Source organism: Meleagris gallopavo, chromosome 1 (genome assembly GCF_905368555.1).
Source record: "Meleagris gallopavo chromosome 1, MGAL_WU_HG_1.1, whole genome shotgun sequence".
In the NCBI taxonomy this organism is placed as follows: domain Eukaryota; kingdom Metazoa; phylum Chordata; class Aves; order Galliformes; family Phasianidae; genus Meleagris; species Meleagris gallopavo.
The window spans coordinates 44,498,394-44,517,348 of NC_139404.1; the positions used below are offsets into that span (position 1 = coordinate 44,498,394).

The window sequence follows — 18,955 nt, forward strand, 5'->3', positions numbered from 1 at the left end:
TTCCTATACTTTTTATGTATTTATTAAAATGTGGTTCCACTAAGCCAGTATGCGTGAGCGTTCTTCCTTGGCCAGACTGCAGCTAATATGAGCATGGATGACTGCAGTAATGTGTTGTGGAGGATGAATTTCTGCTAGTGAACTGATTTAACATTTAACATATAGATGGGGTCACAATAGATGCAAGGATGATTCTGTGACTTGTAGGATTCCATAAACTCCTTACTGCCTGTCTCAAGTCTCCATAGTAGAAGTTAGAAGTCATTTCTTCATGCTAAAGCTAAATCCAAAATTTGCTAGCACATGCAAATTCAAATTTCAGTTAACTTTCTTTCAAACTCTGATGAATTTCTTGGTTCTCATATACACTTCACCTTTGAAACAATATAAAGTATCAGTGAATTGGAAGGGAAAATACCCAGCACTGAAGTGGAAGGTGCAGCCTTGCTTTAGGATTGGGTTCTTTAAAGCCAAAAGAGCTCCTCCTTTCAAGCCTCTGCTGTGTTCTGCAAGAAGCTCTCAGCTCTGGTGTCAGACTTGCAGGGTGGTTTGAGACATTCTCAGGCACAGCTTTCCACCTGTCCGTCTGCCTGTGCAGCAGAGTAGCAGAAGGGATTTTACCCGCTTTCATGTTCTCAAGCTGACATCTTGGCATCAAGCACTGCCAAGTGTGGGTTTGAGGTAATGCATTGGGCTGGCAGCTGCAGGAGCTGAGCAGCTATAGGGCACGTGCCCTTGCCTCCAGGTGAGATGCAGCACAGACAGCTGGAAATTAATAATACCTTAAACCACTCCAACTGTGTTCAGCAGAGATGATGAGCCAGCCCTCATACACAAGCACCATTGTGTGTGATGAGACAGATGGTATGAACATTGACAAGCATGTTCCCTGCAAGGTGCCTGGCACCATTGCTTTGTCCTGAGGAAGGCAGGAATTAAGCACAGACAGAGCTGCTTCACGACAGAGAAATACCATGATGTTCTTTCCTCAAGTCAGAATATTAACTTGCAGTCTAGTTCTTAGGCTGTGAGAAAAGAAAGCGCAAGAAGAGTTTTTTTGAAAAAGAGTATGTGTTTGTACGCTTTGAAGTCATTTGGTTTTGTGCAAAAGCATTTGTCATAACATTATGAAGAAAGGATGGCATTACGCTATATAGCTCAAATTATCTTGTCCTGCATGTTGACTCTATTTTATAGGCTGCTACCAAAGGAAAATGCATGAGTAATTCATTCACAGCTAAAGCTTTAATAGGGAGTTTATTTGTAGGAAAAGAGATCATTTTAACCTTGCCTTCCCCTTTCTTTTTTTTTTTTAACAGTGGTGGTCGCAAAATAACTACAACTGGTAGAAATTTGAATGTGGTGGACAAAGTGATTATTTCAGATGACCAGAGATCAAACCTCACCGTAAGTCTTAATCTCCTTTACAATACCAAATGGAGGTCTATTAAGAGATTAGGTTTTGTTCCTAAGGTTTTAGGAGGATCTCAGCATTTTTCAAATGCTTACATACACTTAACATCAGTCATCCTCCTAAAATAAACACGACCACTTGTAGGATTATGGTTGCATATATTCTGAGTACAGGATCATGGATAAACATAAGCTACTCTCCTGCATGATCCTCTGTGACATTTTCTATGCTCCAGAGACTTGTTCCAAAACTGTCCTTTCTTGAGCATCCCCTCAAGCTCCAGATGTGGTTCAGTTAAAGGAGAGGATCTTGTATGTCTCTCTGGCACCCACATGGTGCCAATGCCTCAGCAAACAGGAGGAGACGATATAACATTGAGTTGAAAGCCTTCTTCCAAGGCTGTGAGGCGGTGTGCATCCTGTTGCCCCCAGAATTTGTAGCACAAAAACCAGAAAACAGTAGCACTGCCCCGTGGAGTTGCCCACGGGATGGATGTCTGTAACAAACTCCACTTTGACAAGTGCAGGAGTGGAGACAGGCAGTGCCCAAGCGTGCTGAAAAGCTTGTTCTGCCTGTCTCATAGGACCTCCATTGAGGGGAAGGTAAGAGAATTCATCGTCACTGTTCCCATCTCAGTGCAGGAAATAGCTGCCTTTGCAGTGTTCAGTCAGCCTTATAACAACACACAGAGAGTGTGGTAAATATGCTTAAAAGTAGACACAGTCTCAACAAAGAAGCTTTCTCAGGTGCTCTGCATGCAGTCATGATCATAGGGAAGACGTTTACCAGTTATCTGTGTGAAGTCAGGAAGGCTTTAAAATCATTTTGATTGCCTCTGTTTGTAACTGTACACACTGTTGAGTACTTAATGACTGTCGCAGCTTTGCTATTGCTTTTCTAGATCTCTGAGTATCCTCAAAATAAATCTGAGTATCATTACTTATCGCCAAGTCTGAGCCATGCAACGGAGGGTAAAGTTGTTGATATGATATTTAAAGTGGAAACTACCTTTGTACCGTGTGTCAAATTGCACTATCACCCTGACCCAGTGTTCATTAACTATCAGCTGCACACTGAGCTGGATCCTGATCTGGAATTAAAAATATATGTAAGTTTGAAAGTAAAAAACTGTAATTACTTATTTAAAACAGTCATTGAAATTTCTGTTACATCTTACCATATTTAGTGACTACTTATTATCTTCAATTTTTTCCTCTAGAAAGAAAATGACAACTTGAATATTTCTAAAACTGAGGTAGAAGTTTATCTGTCATATATGAATGGTTCACAGACTGCAAAGATATACTTCAGTGTCCAAAATATTACTGAAAAACCAGACCGTAGCACCATACTGTGCAAATTCAAAAGGGAAGGAACAGAAAAGATTGACTTTTCCACAGTGAAAGTTTTTGTAAGTAGAATTTCCCTTTATACAGTTTAACATAGGTTGTTTATACAAATGTTGTAGAATGTACCAGCACATTCTGGTAATGAATGTTCCTTTAGAGGGAGGAATTGGGTGCATTTTCTGCTCCCCTGGTACTTGGTTGTCTGGTTATGTTCCTCACATCTAAGCATGCCTCCCCAGCATAGGTATCACTAGCAGTACTCAGTTCTTTTCCAGCCTGGTTGCCATTGTAGTGTAAGAAGTGGTTCGTGCAGCCCAAACTGAGCTTCCTCCTTCTAAGGTCCAGGAGAGTAGCAGCTTGTCATACCTCTGGCTGCAGCACAGAAATTAATAATAAAGCATTACTGGGAGTGCCAGGATCTGTAAGTAATCTGCTGCTGTAGTGTGACCGAGAAGAAAGGATTCTGTCCTCCTGTTCACTTTTCCCCTTTAGAAATAGTTAAGTATTTTGATCACTACAAGAGAAAGCATTTCTGAATGAAAAAAAGAGGTAAAATTCAACATGCACCAAGGAGACCAAAATATGAATACATGGCACAAAGCCAGGCCAAATATGAGAACATTAGCATGGATTCCAAGGCTAAGTAATATCTTAAGATATTTGCTCCGTGATGAAGATACTTTTTTTTTTTTTAATGCAGTTATCACCCTGGTTAAGGAAGAAAAATGATAGCAGACTCTTTTTGCAGTGTATGCTGGTGTAAAACTGGTATAAAGCAGAAATGACTGTATTGACTTCAAGGCATATGGCATATAGTAAAGATTAACGAAGCTATTCTCAATTTCATATCACTGTTAACTGATCTCCCATCTGTGGATTCTGGCCATCTGAGCCACTTACAGCATGAAAAAGTCTTTCTGAGATGGGTGTTGAATTTAAATATTAACATTGCCTTGCAATATCACATGGCCACCCTGCAAGCTTCGTAGGAATAACTGTCACTAAAAGGTCACCACCTTGCTAGGGCAAATTAAATGCAGTAGTAATAATTTAACATTTTATTTCTGGTGCTTAATTTTTATTTTTTTTTTCCGACAAGAAAAATGTGAAAACAGGATATCATCATGTGGTTTTTTTTTCAATCATAATAACGTTCAATCATGTAAAAAAGTAGATCCTCTATGAAGAAAAGATAATCTGGGTGCTAAAGATGAGACAATCATGGCTTATGAATAGATATCTCTCTTGCCTCAGTTTTCATTCAGAATAAGGATGTCAAGTATGGGCTCAAAGACAGGACGATCAGTTTGCAAAGAAGAAAATGCCATTCTAGTGACAGAAACAAGATTCAGACAGATAAGGGGGCTCAAGGCAGGAAGAGTGGGCTCATTCCCATCACAGCACAGAGAAAGAACTGGCACATGGTATTATAGACTTGGTAGGAAAGATTAAAGAAAAACAGAAACAGTACTGTATGACTGGAGATCAACAAATATACAGCCAATATTTAAAAAGCAAATAAAACAGAATTCAGCAAAAGTAGGCTTGCTGATTTAATCCTAGCTCTGTCTTCGGCTTTATATTGTGTTTTGAATGAGGGGCTCTCTAGAAATAAATGGAAAATGGAATAATCTCCAACTTCTTTTTAATAAAAGCAGATTATACTGTATCTGTTTACTTGGTAATATGAGTGATTTTCTCAACAACAAACAACAATAGTTTGCATGTACCTGGAAGTAATTCAGTAAAGTACTTAACATGGTCATTATGAAGATGCTAGAAATTAAAACAACTGAATGCTGTGTATGGGGAGGTGACAAAAATAAGGTATGCACTAATCACATTTGCTGATGCCGTAAAGTTTGGAGGCATTACTGGTGTAGAAGGAAATTTCAAAATACCACATAGGAAGAGTGAAATGAACGTAGGAACAGAAGTCAGATGATTTCAGGTATTCCATATTTAATCTGATTCATGAGCAAAATAAATAGAGGAAAAGACTAGGAAGGTTGTGATGAAGATTAAAGATATTCTAAGTGTGAGCTGAAAATTAAATGAATGTTTTGCCTCAGTTTTCAGTAAGCAGGGATGAGTAACAGAAATTTCTGCTTTAGGAGCACTTTGGTTAGACATAACAAGAGGAGAAAGGCAGATACATTAATCAAGTTTAGCTACCAATGCATTCCAGCCTCGGAAAAAGCAAATGGGATCTTAGGAAGGCTCAGACTAAAAGTACCTTGTATAAGAGCTTGAAAACATGTAAACAACAAAGGAAAAAGTACATCTGCTGGAGGAAATAGGCCTGCTTTCTCTTCTGTACTTTTCAGCCCCAAATGTATGAAAGCTGTATCCTTTCAACCCTATGGGTTTTCTTTGCCTGCTCATGTTGGTATAGCAACAGTGTGACCATCCAGTTGGCAGTCTGCTGGTTGCTCACCTCCTGTGACAAGCCAGCAATTGAATCTGCCTTCTCTGCTGTAACCCAAAATAATTTCAACCCAACTCTCCCTTTCAATTATCTGAGGCTCATTTCTATCCCCAGCATTTGGTGGTATTCTTTTTCTGTATCAAAGTGTATTTTTACTTCTAGTCTGTTTATAATCTTAGCTACCCTTTATTTATGTGTTTTCACAGTCTTCTTGGAGGTCCTTCTTTGCAAAATTTCTTCTGTCGTAATCGGCAGTGGTCTGTGCCTGAGTTCAGTGTCTGACAGGTTTCAGAACTTCGGTGTATTCCTAAGAACTAATGTCTGTCCTGCCTTTGGCAAGCCCATTGGCTGTGGACAGTGTTGTACATGTTTTGTATGCTGTATTTGTTCTGAAGCTGACCTCCAGGAGCACCCAGCAGTCCTATGTGAAGAGGTTGAAATATCTGCAAAGAAAAGGGGAAGAGGACAATGGGCCAGGGCCTCTATTACAAATGTTACTTCCCTCATTATCAGCTGGAGTTTTACCTTGCTTTTCTTCTCAACAGATAAACACTATGTGTGCAGAGAAATGTTTTTAACTATTGCCTTCCTGGCTTCAAATGTGCTTCAAATAATTTTTTAATATATGTGAAATGCCATTGTAAGTATTGCTGAAACACTTGTCCTCTATTAATACAGCCATTGCTTTTCTTCAGGTCAAATTAGGAAATTTTGAGCTTGAAGTCAAACCAACGTCATCATACATATATTTATATGTCCTAATTTTGCTACCTATTGTAGTGGGTGTCATAATAGGTAAGTACTATCACATGTTTTCAGTTTTTGATTTGCTGTACATAAACACAAAGAAATGCTTAAAAAGAAACTGAAACATACAAAACAGGAGCGAAACCTTGAGCTTATTATAAACTGAAATTTATCAAAAATATACAAATACATGCACAAGACAATGTGCATATATGCATCCCATATAATGCAACTTTCTTGTGTAAGACACTTGCAGTCTGGTGTTTTTCTCTTGTTCCTGGTAAGAGCAGGCAAAGTTAAATCTGGTCTGGTGGTGTAGTCCCATCTCAGTAGACAACAGCATGTTATAAGGCAGTCATTTTGACCATTCTGCTGGGATTATTCACTAGCAGGTAGTGAGGCAAGCCTTAGGATCTGTATTTTTATGTCAGGCAAAATGCTCAGGCTTTTCCAACAGTCAGAATTGCTGATTCTCTCCCCTCCCAGGGGGTGGATGAGCCCCACCCAACTGTTCATCATCAGGCATTAATTGTGGTGCTTCTGCTTAGTCTCATCTGGATAATTTATGAATTTGTAGGTCGTTACAAAAATGAGGAAGAACCATCATTTCATAATTGTCCCCTTCTCCTTTTGCCACTCCTATTTTCTAAATGTCTTGACCTGGTTATGTATTTGTTACATTTCAGTTTATTGTAATAAGCTTGGTGTTTGCCTCTTCTTTTGTTTGGTTGGATTTCTTTTTAAAAAGTGCATTATTCTTTACATGGACCATATGCAGCACCTTTTCTCTCTCAAAATAAGCTTTGGAGAATTTAACAGTCTAGAAGTGGATTTCCTTTTCAAAACTGCTTTTTAATCAGTGCTACTTTAAGTAGGCCGTTAGTAGTAGAAGTGGTTGTTATATGCTGTACCTCACTGCACAGGTTGTATATAGCAGTGTGCTGTACATTCAAATAAGGATTCAAATGTTGGATTCAGAATTCCAAGATGTCATTTCAGGAATGTTTTTTATTAAATACGGTTTTAGATCATTTAGTTTAGATGAACTGGGGCTCATGAGTACTGCCACACTGATGATGGTAGAAGCATTAATCCATCTGAAGATTGCAATTGAATATTAATCTCCATACTACATTATATTGTTAATAATATTAAAATAGGGCCTTTAGTGGAGTTGTCTGTTCTGAAATTTCTGTACTCAGACTCTGTTTTTCTTCCTTTTTAGTGGCATTCATAGTTACTAGATACAAGTCCAAAGAGTTAACTCGTAAACAGAGTCAGCAACTTGAACTGTTGGAGTATGAGATTCGGAAAGAAATACGTGAGGGTAGGTGTAAAGAGCTTTATAGTGCTCCAGTGTACAATATAATTTCTGATCTGAAACTGTCAAGAAGAAGCTCAAATTATATAAACATTTTAATTTAATGCTGCTAAATTATTTTTGTGTTGCATCAGAGTTCCTCTTTAATGCAGGTCTGCTCCTCAGTAACAGATAGCACTAAACTAATAGGATTGCATGTAATAATTTCTTTCAACAAGTGAAACTAAAAACAAATAGGTACTTTCCACCCCCTGATTTCTTCAGAAAATCAAATCCTCTTGACATGTATTGGGTCTAAGTTTTAACTGTAGAGATGATTTTGTGTCAAGTAAACTAACTCTCTGGGTGGGGAGGGGGGTGTTTTTACAGGATTTGCTGAACTGCAGATGGATGAATTAGATGTGGTGGATAGTTTTGGAACTGTTCCTTTCCTTGACTACAAACACTTTGCTATTAGAACTTTCTTTCCAGAGGTAAATATTTACAAGTCTTTCAGTTGTCAGCCCTGTATAGTAATGAAAAAGCTAGAAAGGTATGGATCAAATAACAAAATACTACACAGTCTCTGCACATTGTTTTCATAAGAAACTCTTCTTAGATCAACAGCTACCAAAGAGCACTTTAAGGCTGTGCATCTCTATATTTAACCAAGCCTAAATGCTGTAGTTAAAGCACCGCTGTTGAATTTTCAAGGGTTGTGTATACATCAGCTTCTTTTTGTCCAGCCTCGCCTTTCAGGCCGTCCTAACAAAACTATAATTTACCCATTGCTTTTTTGATCTCATGTATTCATTTCCTGTGCTATAGCTAATTAAAGTAACAGTCAGGCTAGGTAACATGCTAGCTATCATCATGACATTTCCTAATTAGACTTTTAGAATGAGGAGATGGCTCTCAAGTTGTGCTGACTGCCTACTTCAAGCTGCTGACAGAAATGATAAGACCTTGATTCAAAGGAATACGAATCAAATTCTTTAAAATTACATAAGTGCTTAAGTGCTGTCCTACTTGGAAGTGGATATTTTCGTTGGTCTTTGGAGTAGTTTATGGCACTGCATAATAAAAGGACTGGAGAAGCCTTCTCTTGAACATTTTCCTTTGTATATATATATATAAAAATATATATATTTGTATTTGTTATTTATGTGGCACATTGCTGTGCTGCTAAGTGCATTTGCTACAGCTTTCAAAATTATACCATGATGTTAAACAGTGCTGACTGGCGTTTACTAATTGGCAAAAACTCTGGTCTCAGCTGTTAATATTTTGTTGTGTAACTGATGCCAATGAGTGGAAATGTTTGCTTAGTACAGTGGTGTTTTAAGTTATAGCTGGTGTCTTTGTTTTTGTTTAGCTGCATGCTGCTTGGCAGATGTCATTTATCACTGCTTTGGCCTCGTCCTGCAATCTTATCTGCACACTGCTTTGCTTTATCACTGCATGTAAGCCCACGAAAGACTCCTTGTGATAAAATTAAACCCATGTGACAAATGCAGAATTGGAGCTCCTGCTGGTACAGTGCCAAATAGGAGTTACTATATCAGGTTCATATTTAATGTAGTACATATGCATAATCTTTATATACTTGAGTCCAGTTCTCACTCCGCAGGAAGTTGCAGTATCTCTCCTTAACCTGCTATGATGCTGCCAGTTTAATTTGTATGGGGTGACTGGGAGGTTTGAATTCAGTGGGCCAACAAAACCTACTTTCTGCCTTTTTTCATTTCATTTTGTTTTACTGGGCAGAAGTGTTCACTCTGTGTAAAGAAAATAAAAAGGGGAAAAAAAAGGCACAAAGTGTGTCACTCTATTGCATTACATAAGATCAGAAAAGAACAGACTCCTTTTTTTTTTTTGCACTGGGGCAAAGTGCACGTTGTATGTTACCTTGCAGCCCTGAAGTGTTTCCAATGAGGACTTTATCTTAATTTGAAATACCTATAAATGGAGGAAGTGAACTTGCCTGTTAGCTCTCTGCAGCCATGTAGTGTCAGGCAAGTTATTAAATGTCTTATGTATCAATCTTTCCTGCTAAGTGGTTATCATTTACATTGCATGAGTGTTCAAATATACCTTGTGCAGTGTGGATGTGGCAGGAGAAAAATGCTTTATTAAGCAAATATTACAGATAAGCAGAAAAGACATAGTAGATTGCAATCTTGTGTCAGAAAGGTCAAAGTAAGATAAACCACAACTTCCCTTGCTAACTTGATGTGTTCAAATGATATCTACATTTTGCTCATTCTGCCTTCCAGTGAGTTCAGTGGGTTTTGTCTCATATAATCTAAGCTGCTCAAACATGAGCATCAAAGCTGTTCACTGAGCATCTTCTGTAGTTGATGTAAGGAGAGACAGCTCAATGTGATTCATCCTACTTGCCTGAGACATCTGTCTCAGAATGAGATTAGTTGCTGAAGGAGGGAGTCAGATACCTAAAATTAAGAGTGATGCACTCTTCATTCTGAGCTTCCTGCTGCTCCAGTTTTCTATATTTAGTCCAGCTTGGTAGCTTTTGGTTTGAGCTTAATGCTTGTAGGTGTTAAATTAAACAGATGTTACAGCTATTCTTGAAGTACTCATTATGTTCAGCCTGATTTTCACTTTTCTTGTGAAATTTGGTTTATTACCTCTGTTCTTTCTCCATTTTCCACATTGTTTGGCTTAACACTAATATGATTGTTCCCTGTTTCCAACTATTTTTAACCTTCTACGTGATTCTGGTTGCATCACAGACAGTGGGGGAGTAGGGAGAGAAAATGTTACTGGTAGGTGATGTTAAGGGTGCTGAACAAGTTCTGAAAAAGATGAGAATAGCCAGTAGAGGATGAGGAGGATAGAAAAGAAGAAAACCTGAGGCATGTGGGAAGGGGAGAATTAAGAAACGAGGGGCTGCCAGCATCACAGATAAAACATTTGCAATAGTAAATATTATTAGTGTAAATTTGGTGCTGAAGAATGCTGCACTTGCAGGCTGTGAGAGTCACACAAGGAGCATAAGCAAAGTGTCAGAGAATTGGGGGTGTCCCTGTGTTGTGATAGCCTTCACTAGGGCTGGGTGTGCAGTGGCACCTGTGTCTCTGACAGCGTGGACCTCCTGGAGAGTTCATTTGGGAACATTCAGAAACTGCTCTGACATGAATGGAGGCAGATGAACTCAAGTGTCACTGTGCTATGAAAACCCTATCATTGCTTTCCAGCAGCATGCAGCCAGGAGTAACCCTTACTTGCTTGGAGATGAGGGTAACGAACGGTCTTTCCTGCAGAGCATTATTTCATTGCTGTGCTAGTGCAGCTCAGCAGCGTAGAGTAACACACAATGGCACTGAAATCAATACCAGGTTATCTTCTGGAGTTTACTTTTCGGTGAACCTAGAAGAAGTCATTGTGTAGGGCCAGGATTTCCACTGTTTTATTTCAAGTTGCATGCCATCGGGAACGTGCTTGGCATATTTCATATGAAACTTCTTGTATACATCAGAATGATATATATCACATGTCTTATATTTTAGTCAGGAGGTTTTGCGTCCATCTTCAGTGAAGACATACCACAGGTAAGTGTGATATGTCTCAATAAATATTTTTTCAGAAGTGGTTGTAGACCTTATGGCTGTGTTGTCCTGTAACACATCAAACTGCATTTTCTGTATGTTCTTTTTCCCTATGGGGGAGGTTACATGGATTTATGTGTAGAAGAAATTTGATATGTAAGATTCCATTACCCAGTGCATATTTAAATAAGATGAACAGGATCTAGTCGTGCCACATAACAGGCAAACTTAGCTGTTGGCATTATTTTGGGGATATGCCAGAAAACGTATGCTCTTTCTGCATGCATTCCGTGTTGTACACAAATTCATCCTAAGTAAAATCCTGAGACTCATGAAATGCAAAATTCCCGCTGATTGAAATGAGGCCAGGGTCTTATCCCGTATGTTGCTTGCCATCATTCTGAACATGAAGAATCCATGGTAGCCAAACTACAGTTTGCTTATTTTTCTTTAACTGTTACAGAGCAGAGACCAAACACGCAAGGATGAAAGCTTCAACATGTTGCATGCTTTAATTTGTAACAAGAACTTTCTTGTTACTCTCATTCACACTCTTGAAAAGCAGAAAAATTTCTCTGTGAAAGACAGGTATAGTATGATTTTGCTTATCATCTTCAAGACAGAGAATTAACAGGAAAAGCCAACGTAGATTGTAGCATCCAAATGTAATTTCCACTTCTTACAAAACAAACTTACATTTCTCCAGAGCGTTTTTCCATCTTCTCCATCTGCACACACTGTGGAGGGAAAAACATTGCCGTTAAACAAACCATTACAGAGAAATCAGAATGTTTGTAGATGTAAACAAAGAGGGAAAGGAGCAGGAAAGCTCACATCAAAACTGTAAATACTTCCTGCAGTTACATCAACAGTTTTACAGTTTAGAAATGTTCTGTCACCAAAGCAGTCGTAATTCTGCAGAATTAAATGTAGAGACAAATTATATGTTTACAAAATAATCTCAAGAGCAGATGGACTTGCATTTTTTATATTTTTGTAGACATCGGTGGGCAGATCTAATGCCTAAAGATTAAAAATTTAAGATATAAACTGTGCTGAGAAGTGTTTCTTTTATTAAAGATATTTTTTGGAAGAGAAATTTCAGATATTATAGCATTCTCTTTTGTTGTGTTTTTTTTTATTTTGAACAGGTGCTTGTTTGCATCCTTCTTGACTATTGCACTACAAACTAAGCTAGTTTATCTAACCCATATTTTGGAAGTGTTGACAAAGGACTTGATGGAACAGTCAAGCAACGTGCAGCCTAAACTCCTGCTTAGGCGAACTGAATCTGTGGTAGAAAAATTGCTGACAAACTGGATGTCCGTTTGCCTTTCTGGGTTTCTCCGGGTATGGGTACATCTTTTCACTGCATCACATACAAAAGCAATATTTTAACTGATTTCTTCCATAAGGAATGTTATTGGGATCTGTATAAAGTATTGTTTAACACATTATTAAAGTGCCCTCTTCTAGTTTAGTTGACATATCATCAAGGGGATGTAGGAAAAGAGATGGACTGTAAGAAATTATTGTTTCATTTATTTGGATGAGATTTGGATAATTTTGCAGCCATAGCTTATCTTTTTCTCATATCAGCCATTATTTCATGTTAAAATGCAGTTTGTGCCTGTCTGTGCAAACTGTTGGAAAGCTGCTGTGTAGGTGAACGTTTAAGGAAAACCATCTCCTGGAAAACTAAACTTCTATCCAGGGTTTTTAACCTCCAAACAGCGTTGTAAATTTCAATAACTCTATAACTTCAGGTGGAAACAAGATGAGAATTTTTTCCTTTGCAGCTTGTTTATTTTAGCCCTCTTGGTAGCATTTTGTTCTTGGTTTCAGTGCTTGGTTATGTTTCCTGTCTCACTCAAAAGCACGATGGTATCATTCGTATCAGTCCTGCTTGTATCTCACTGATAAGCATGATTGGTATCACCTGTATCAGTCCCACTTGTACCACTGATACAGCAGAAGAACCGTTCGGGGTTCAGCAGTTTGAACATTTTTCCTGAAACCCCAGGAAAGAAACAAAGAGTTGTCAGAGAGGTTAGTTCTCAGTACACCAGTTGCTTTTACAGAGCTCTGCTAGTAAATTGCCTCAGCTGGGCTGCAGGAATGGTGTTGCATGGAGCCAAAGATCCATCCTTCTTTTCTCAAGTGTTTGCCTGCATCCTGGGGTGCAGTTTGGAAGGGGAAGCTCAATACCATTCACTCTCACTGATAGACCGTGTATGTCCCACCGCTTTTCTCCCAAGGATTTTTTCAGAAACCACAATAAGAGAAGTAAGTTAAAAGGAAGCCAGATATTACTTTGTTTTCTCACAAAACTGAAAAGGAAGAAGTAGCTGAAGTATGCACATGAACACGAGCACATCTCCCCCAAACATGAGCAGTTTGGTGGAACTAGGAAGCATCTGCCAGGTTGAGAAGGAGCAGCTTGTCTGTAGTGTACTTGTGCACAGCAGGGGGTTGTGAGCTCTTATGCCACACACTCCAGCTGTCTCTTACTATTTGCATGAGTCCTTCACACTGAAAAGCAAAGACAAAGCATGGAGGTTAAACAAATAAGTAGATAGTGTTCAGAGTGATTTCTTTTCCTAATTGCAAGATAATACGTTAGTTAAAAGGAAATGTTTGTTACACCTTTTTTTTCCTAGTTATTTATGCCTGTTTAGTGACTGCAAAAATACATTCTTTGTGTTTGTTTCTTGTCCTAGGAGACAATTGGTGAACCTTTCTATTTGCTAGTGACAACCCTCAATCAGAAGATAAACAAAGGACCTGTTGACGCAATAACTTGCAAAGCCCTGTACACGCTAAACGAAGACTGGCTGCTGTGGCAAGTGTCTGAATTCAAAACAGTGGTATGTTTGGCAGTTTACATTCTGAAAACAGGCAACTACAATGTTTTCTTTTTTTCTAGTAAGGTAAATGAAGGCTCTTAGATGCAAAGGTGATGGTTAAGTTCCCAGATAGAGAAGGAGAAAATTACTATTGCTCACAAAGTTTCAAAATCCAATAGAGTTTAACGAGAGGATGTTTTACCAATATACATTTTAAAAATAGCTGTCACCTTTTGCTTCACAGCATGTTTTAATTAACGAAGGTTAGGTTTAGTCTAGTCTCAGTGTATTAAAATTTCTTACGATTTTAAAGTGTTCTACAAAATTGTAAACATACTCTTAGAATTTTAACTACATTGCACTTCTCCTGTGAATGAAAGAATGAAATGCAGAGGTTCTATTTTTCTGTTGTGTTTTCTTGTGGCAAATCTTCAGGGAGCAATAATTTGCTATGGGCTTCTATGTTGTTAGCTCCAAATTAACAAGGTTACAGTGTAATGCATTTGAATTAATAGCTTAGTTAAAACTAAGCTATCTGGGAAACTTAGCTGAGTTTCTGAACTTTACCATAGATCTCTTTCCCAAAGCAACAGCAAAATGCTTCCTATTTCACAGTTACACACAGAATTCTTTGAAAACTGGACTTCCCTGACTGTCATTCTGAAACTGTGAGAATAGACAGCAAAGATTATTGCATGTTCGAGCATGTAAAAGTAATGACTTTTTGAGTAGGAGATCTGAAAAAGGTTTTCAGATTAAGTGGAATTTTTCTCCAGAATTTCTAAATTATTTTGAGTTGGAGAACTCTAAAATCTGCATTTCCAATCATTCCATGGCTTCATTGCTTCTCAGCTCTTGACTTACTGTTGTAGTTACCAGACATACTTAGGAGTGGAGTAATAGAATCATTTGAGTTGGAAGTTCAGTGGTCATCTAGTCCAACTCCCCTGTAATGAGCTGGGACACCTGCAGCTGATCAGGTTGCTCAGAGCCTGGTCCAGCCTGACCTTGAATGTTTCCAGAGTCTGGGAAGTGTGACCAAAAAGTAGGCTTCAGAACTTGGGAGCAAAAATCACCAGGGCAGCAGCTACTGTGGCAAGGACAGTGCAAGTGCCAGTGGCTCTGGAGGAAAAATCAGGCCTTTCCACAGCCCATACTCTGAGGCAAGGCTTCAGTTTCCAGGTCTGCATGTCCTCCATGTTTGGATCTGGAGGTCCTAAGATGCCTTGTATTGGAGTAAACTCATGACTTTGGAAATTTTGACTGATCAGCAACCCATTGGATTAGCTAGATCAAAAGTCGGGTCATATAGGAAGCTCACTGAAATAATAATTTTCTGTGTCAGATTTCTAAATTTTCATTTTCTGCTGAAAACTCTGATAAAATTACAGTCAAATGTTCTCAAAGCTCAATGTGCTTGTTGCTAATAGATAACATAGGATCATCCAGTCTTGTGGAATTGATTGGCTTTTCTTATTTATAGCATAAATTTACATTGAGAGGCACCTTGGGGGATAGCTGATTCTGAATCTACTGAATACTGCCTTAAATTCATTTCCTATTATTATTTCTGTGCGTGCAGTTACTGATAAGGTCTTGTGGGCAGCTTGCAGTGAAGAGAGGAGAAGTGGTCTGAAGGACTCATTATCTTTGGGGAAGGATGTCTGAGGATAGATGAGGAAGTGAGAGCAAAAAGCCTTTCTCAAATGTTTGCTGACTTGTACTTTGTATTCTTGCTTTTAAACTGCTTTTATAAACTATGGTGTTAGAAGATTAATAAAGTAGCTTTCTCTTCCATGGTCCTATGGTATATTGGACTCAAGTGAGAAGTGACTGAATATTCCATTTAAAACTCTCAGAAGAGGAGAGAGTATCCTGCACTGGAATTATGGAGATGGGGTGTTAAGGACTCTGGCTCTGGCTGGATGGAGAGAAAGTTTTTTTGGTGTTTTGTCTGAGTTTTATACTGTAAACTAAACTGTGTTGTGAAATAGATTTGGGTGGAACTGAGAGGCTATCTGGGTGATGAAGCAGGCCAGCTGTGCAGGCTTTCTCTTCAAGAACAGGATTTAACAGATGTTAAAGTAGAAGGAGTCAGCTTTTCTTCTATTTCTAACATCGTAGGACATACAAGACCTGATTCTACAGAGAGGGAACCACAATTGTACAGACAGGGAGCAATGTTCCTCCTTTCTTTAGAAGCAAATTACTGTCTAAAGGACTGCATTTTTGTTTTCTACATCAAATAAATTCTGAGCTGAGTTTTCAAGTGCCTTTGTAGATTCGGTCACTGCAGTTGCATTCTCAGTCTTGCAATCTTTTGTAAGTATTTTAATTTTCCCCTTTTGAAGGCCCTGCAAAAGTGGCGTGCTAAAGCATGCTTGTTCAGAGCAAAGCATAAAAAACAACCCAAAAGGGGGTGTCAGGAAGTTACAGCAGCACATATGCAGACAGCCAGCGTCCAGAGTGTTGTGGTATGTAGGCACTTGAAGACACAGGGAGGCATGTAGTGCAGAGTAGAACTCTGAAATCAGTGGCAGGGCACTACAAACAAGTGTAAGCAATCTACATGCATATCCTTAATTCAGGAGCAAGACTTCCATTCCAAACCAATAAAAGCAGGATACAGCCAAACCGAAAATCAGAAGAAGCTCCATAGGTAGCAGATTGGTCCGTGGGCACGAGAAGGAAGAAGTTCTGGGCATGCAGAAAGAAGGGCAGGAGAGATTTTCTAAAAATCAGGCCATTTGTAATAGGAAAAAAAAAAAGAAAAAAAAGAATGAAGAATTGTGTTGGTTTTGAATTACATTAGAGCCGTCCCTTGGCTAAGCTGTGTGCATTTTTTAAAAAGGTCACAGATCTTGGGACCAGCTGACCCCCTACAGTTACCGCTCTCTGCTGGAAAGGGCCAGATATTGAATGGGAATGAGCTTCTGAAGTCAATATTCAAGCAGAGGGATTGAAAGAAGGATGCTTTTAAAAGCAGTGGTCCAGTGCAAGCTGAGAAGCCATGTGGGTTTCATGCTGTGCTTGTATTTGAGTACTGAGAAATAAAACTGCCTTGAAAGAGATGTGGATGCGTCACAGAGCCTTTCAGAAGCAGAGGAAGCAAGCCTGCTTTCTCACAGGCAAGGCAAGCAGCTGCAGCTCTCGGTAGATAATTTGCTCAGTGACTGATGAAAAAAAACTGTGCCCAGCTGAGTGTTACCATTTGACTGAAGTGATTTGTTTTAAATAGAAAAGCTACACAATGTGGGCCTGACCTGGGAGAAATTCTTGGTGGGATCTCTCCTGTGGAAAATCAAGAGAGGATCTGATCATGTGGTAGAATTGATGTGTGGGCACTTAAGAGCTACAAACTTATCTTGAATTTTCAGAAGGGATTTAGACTGTTGAATTCTCTTTGCTGAAATAAGTAAGTTTGCATTTTTAGATGAGAAAAAATGATTTAATTCAGCTAACAGTTTTTTGTTGAAGCAAAGCTGTGTGGTGGTAGGAAGTTGTTAAAGTGTTGAACTTCTTTACTAGTTAAAAGAGGGGTGTTAAAAAGATAGGAGGGATGCAAGGGAGTAAAACAGAGACAGAACTGATTTCCTACTAAGATGCAATGGATGTGGTATTACTGGTCATGTTTGTGAGAAATAGAAAACTGTTACAAGTGTGTGATGTCTGGAGATTTTTATCAGCAGAAAGGGACACAGTAACACCAACACAGGTATTGTCTCATGTACCGTTTTCTATGCCAATTTCTTGGCTTTACTATAGCTCATGACAAACAACTGTTCTGTCTGCTTCAGGAGGATCTTGTGATCACTCTGCTTTTTTCCTGTTTCTAGTATTTTAAGGTCTGGAAGATAAGGGAATAGATTTAAGGTAGTATCACTGTTTGCACATCTTGGTGTTGTCTCCTTTACTTTACTTTACTGTTCTCTTTTACTGCTTGAAAGGTTTTCTTGCTTTTTTAGTCTGTCTCATAGAAGGCCATATACATTTTTCAGATGCAAAGCTGAATACAGAACAGGGTAATGAATAAGAGCCCTTGAATTTCCTGGATGAATTTTCTTTACATCTAATAAAAGAAATGGTATCACGGCATTTCTTTATTAAATCACATCTCACTTATTATCTGTTATAGATATTAATAGCTTTACTGAATAATTCATTGTTTGAGATTCATTTTCAGGAAAACGACTTATCTGAAAAGGTGTCTGTAAACATTGTCCTCAAATGTCATTGTTACTGTCAGTGCATGAGTGAAAAAAAAAAATGTTTTTTTAATTTATTTATTTTTTCTGTCTAGCTAGGCTCTAAGCTAGTTTCCAAACAAGAAGTTCCAGATGCTTGCTGCCTTCTCCTTAAATAGCCCTAACAATTCTTGCAATGTGTGTTAAGCCTTTGCTGAAGAGCGCTGTGACTTTATGTTTCTAACCACTAATTTTTAGTGCACAAAATCCCAGCTCTACATACTACTGAGTTGCACTGAATGTCCTGTAATTTTCTCCTGAATCCTACCCTAAGTTAACTTGTGCTGTTTTTTTTGTTTGTTTGTTTCCTTTCCAAAGTCTTGGAAAAAGGCCTAGTAATATTTCCTCACAATGTCCATGTGTCCTCCTGTGATTTTTCTCGGTGTTTTCTGACCCTGATGGTTCATCATAAAAGGCTTCCTTAATTTTACAGTCCTTTCTGATTCTTTTTCCAGTTCTATGCTTTGTGTCTAAATGCAGTGACTGTGACTGTCAGCTTCTGATTAATGGTTTCTAAAGATGGGGATTGTGCTGTCAGACAGGTTGAATGTTATTTGTGAAAACTTCAGCTGCAGGGAGAAGACATAATCATAATTGGCTTTCTAGCTCCTCATCAATTGCTTCATCTCTTAAGATTAACTTCTGCAGGAAATCGTATCGGTAAAACTGTCTGGCTCCCCTGGTTAGAGACTTTGTGTTCAAATATTTCTTTGAGTCACAAGGTGTCATTTTCCTTACAGAATCGAAACTTCAAATTAAGGAATCTGTAAATGACTTATATTCCACCTACATAAGGAGCTACCTTTCTCTTTTTACAGTCCTGTCACCTTACAATGAGTTGAGCAGGCCTAGGAGGACACTCGTACTACTGAGTGAAGAGGCTGCACACTTATGAGCAATCTGTGCTGAAAAGGAATAGCAGAAGAGTAAAAGACTGCTTCTCTTGACAGTCCAAAAGGGAAAAAAAAAAAAAAAAAATGCAGTGTAGGAGCAAGATTCAATTAAAGGAAGGAGCATTTCCAAGAATGTAAGGACAAATGGGCATCGGTTGAAGAGTG

The 18,955-nt window shown here is 38.6% G+C and overlaps 1 protein-coding gene across 2 annotated transcripts in view; it reads left to right on the forward strand.

Moving 5' to 3' along the window:
* The window catches only part of PLXNC1 (plexin C1), a 70,392-nt gene that overhangs the window by 33,622 nt on the left and 17,815 nt on the right, over window positions 1-18,955 (forward strand). Inside the window, exons 12-21 of one of the 2 annotated variants that reach the window (XM_010711920.4) lie at window positions 1,320-1,407; window positions 2,316-2,522; window positions 2,634-2,825; window positions 5,887-5,986; window positions 7,164-7,265; window positions 7,629-7,732; window positions 10,769-10,810; window positions 11,271-11,395; window positions 11,959-12,157; window positions 13,528-13,674. In XM_010711920.4, coding sequence (XP_010710222.2) covers window positions 1,320-1,407; window positions 2,316-2,522; window positions 2,634-2,825; window positions 5,887-5,986; window positions 7,164-7,265; window positions 7,629-7,732; window positions 10,769-10,810; window positions 11,271-11,395; window positions 11,959-12,157; window positions 13,528-13,674 — 1,306 coding nt within the window. The remainder of the gene's footprint in view (window positions 1-1,319; window positions 1,408-2,315; window positions 2,523-2,633; window positions 2,826-5,886; window positions 5,987-7,163; window positions 7,266-7,628; window positions 7,733-10,768; window positions 10,811-11,270; window positions 11,396-11,958; window positions 12,158-13,527; window positions 13,675-18,955) is intronic. The other variant, XM_085223106.1, reaches the window with a different exon arrangement.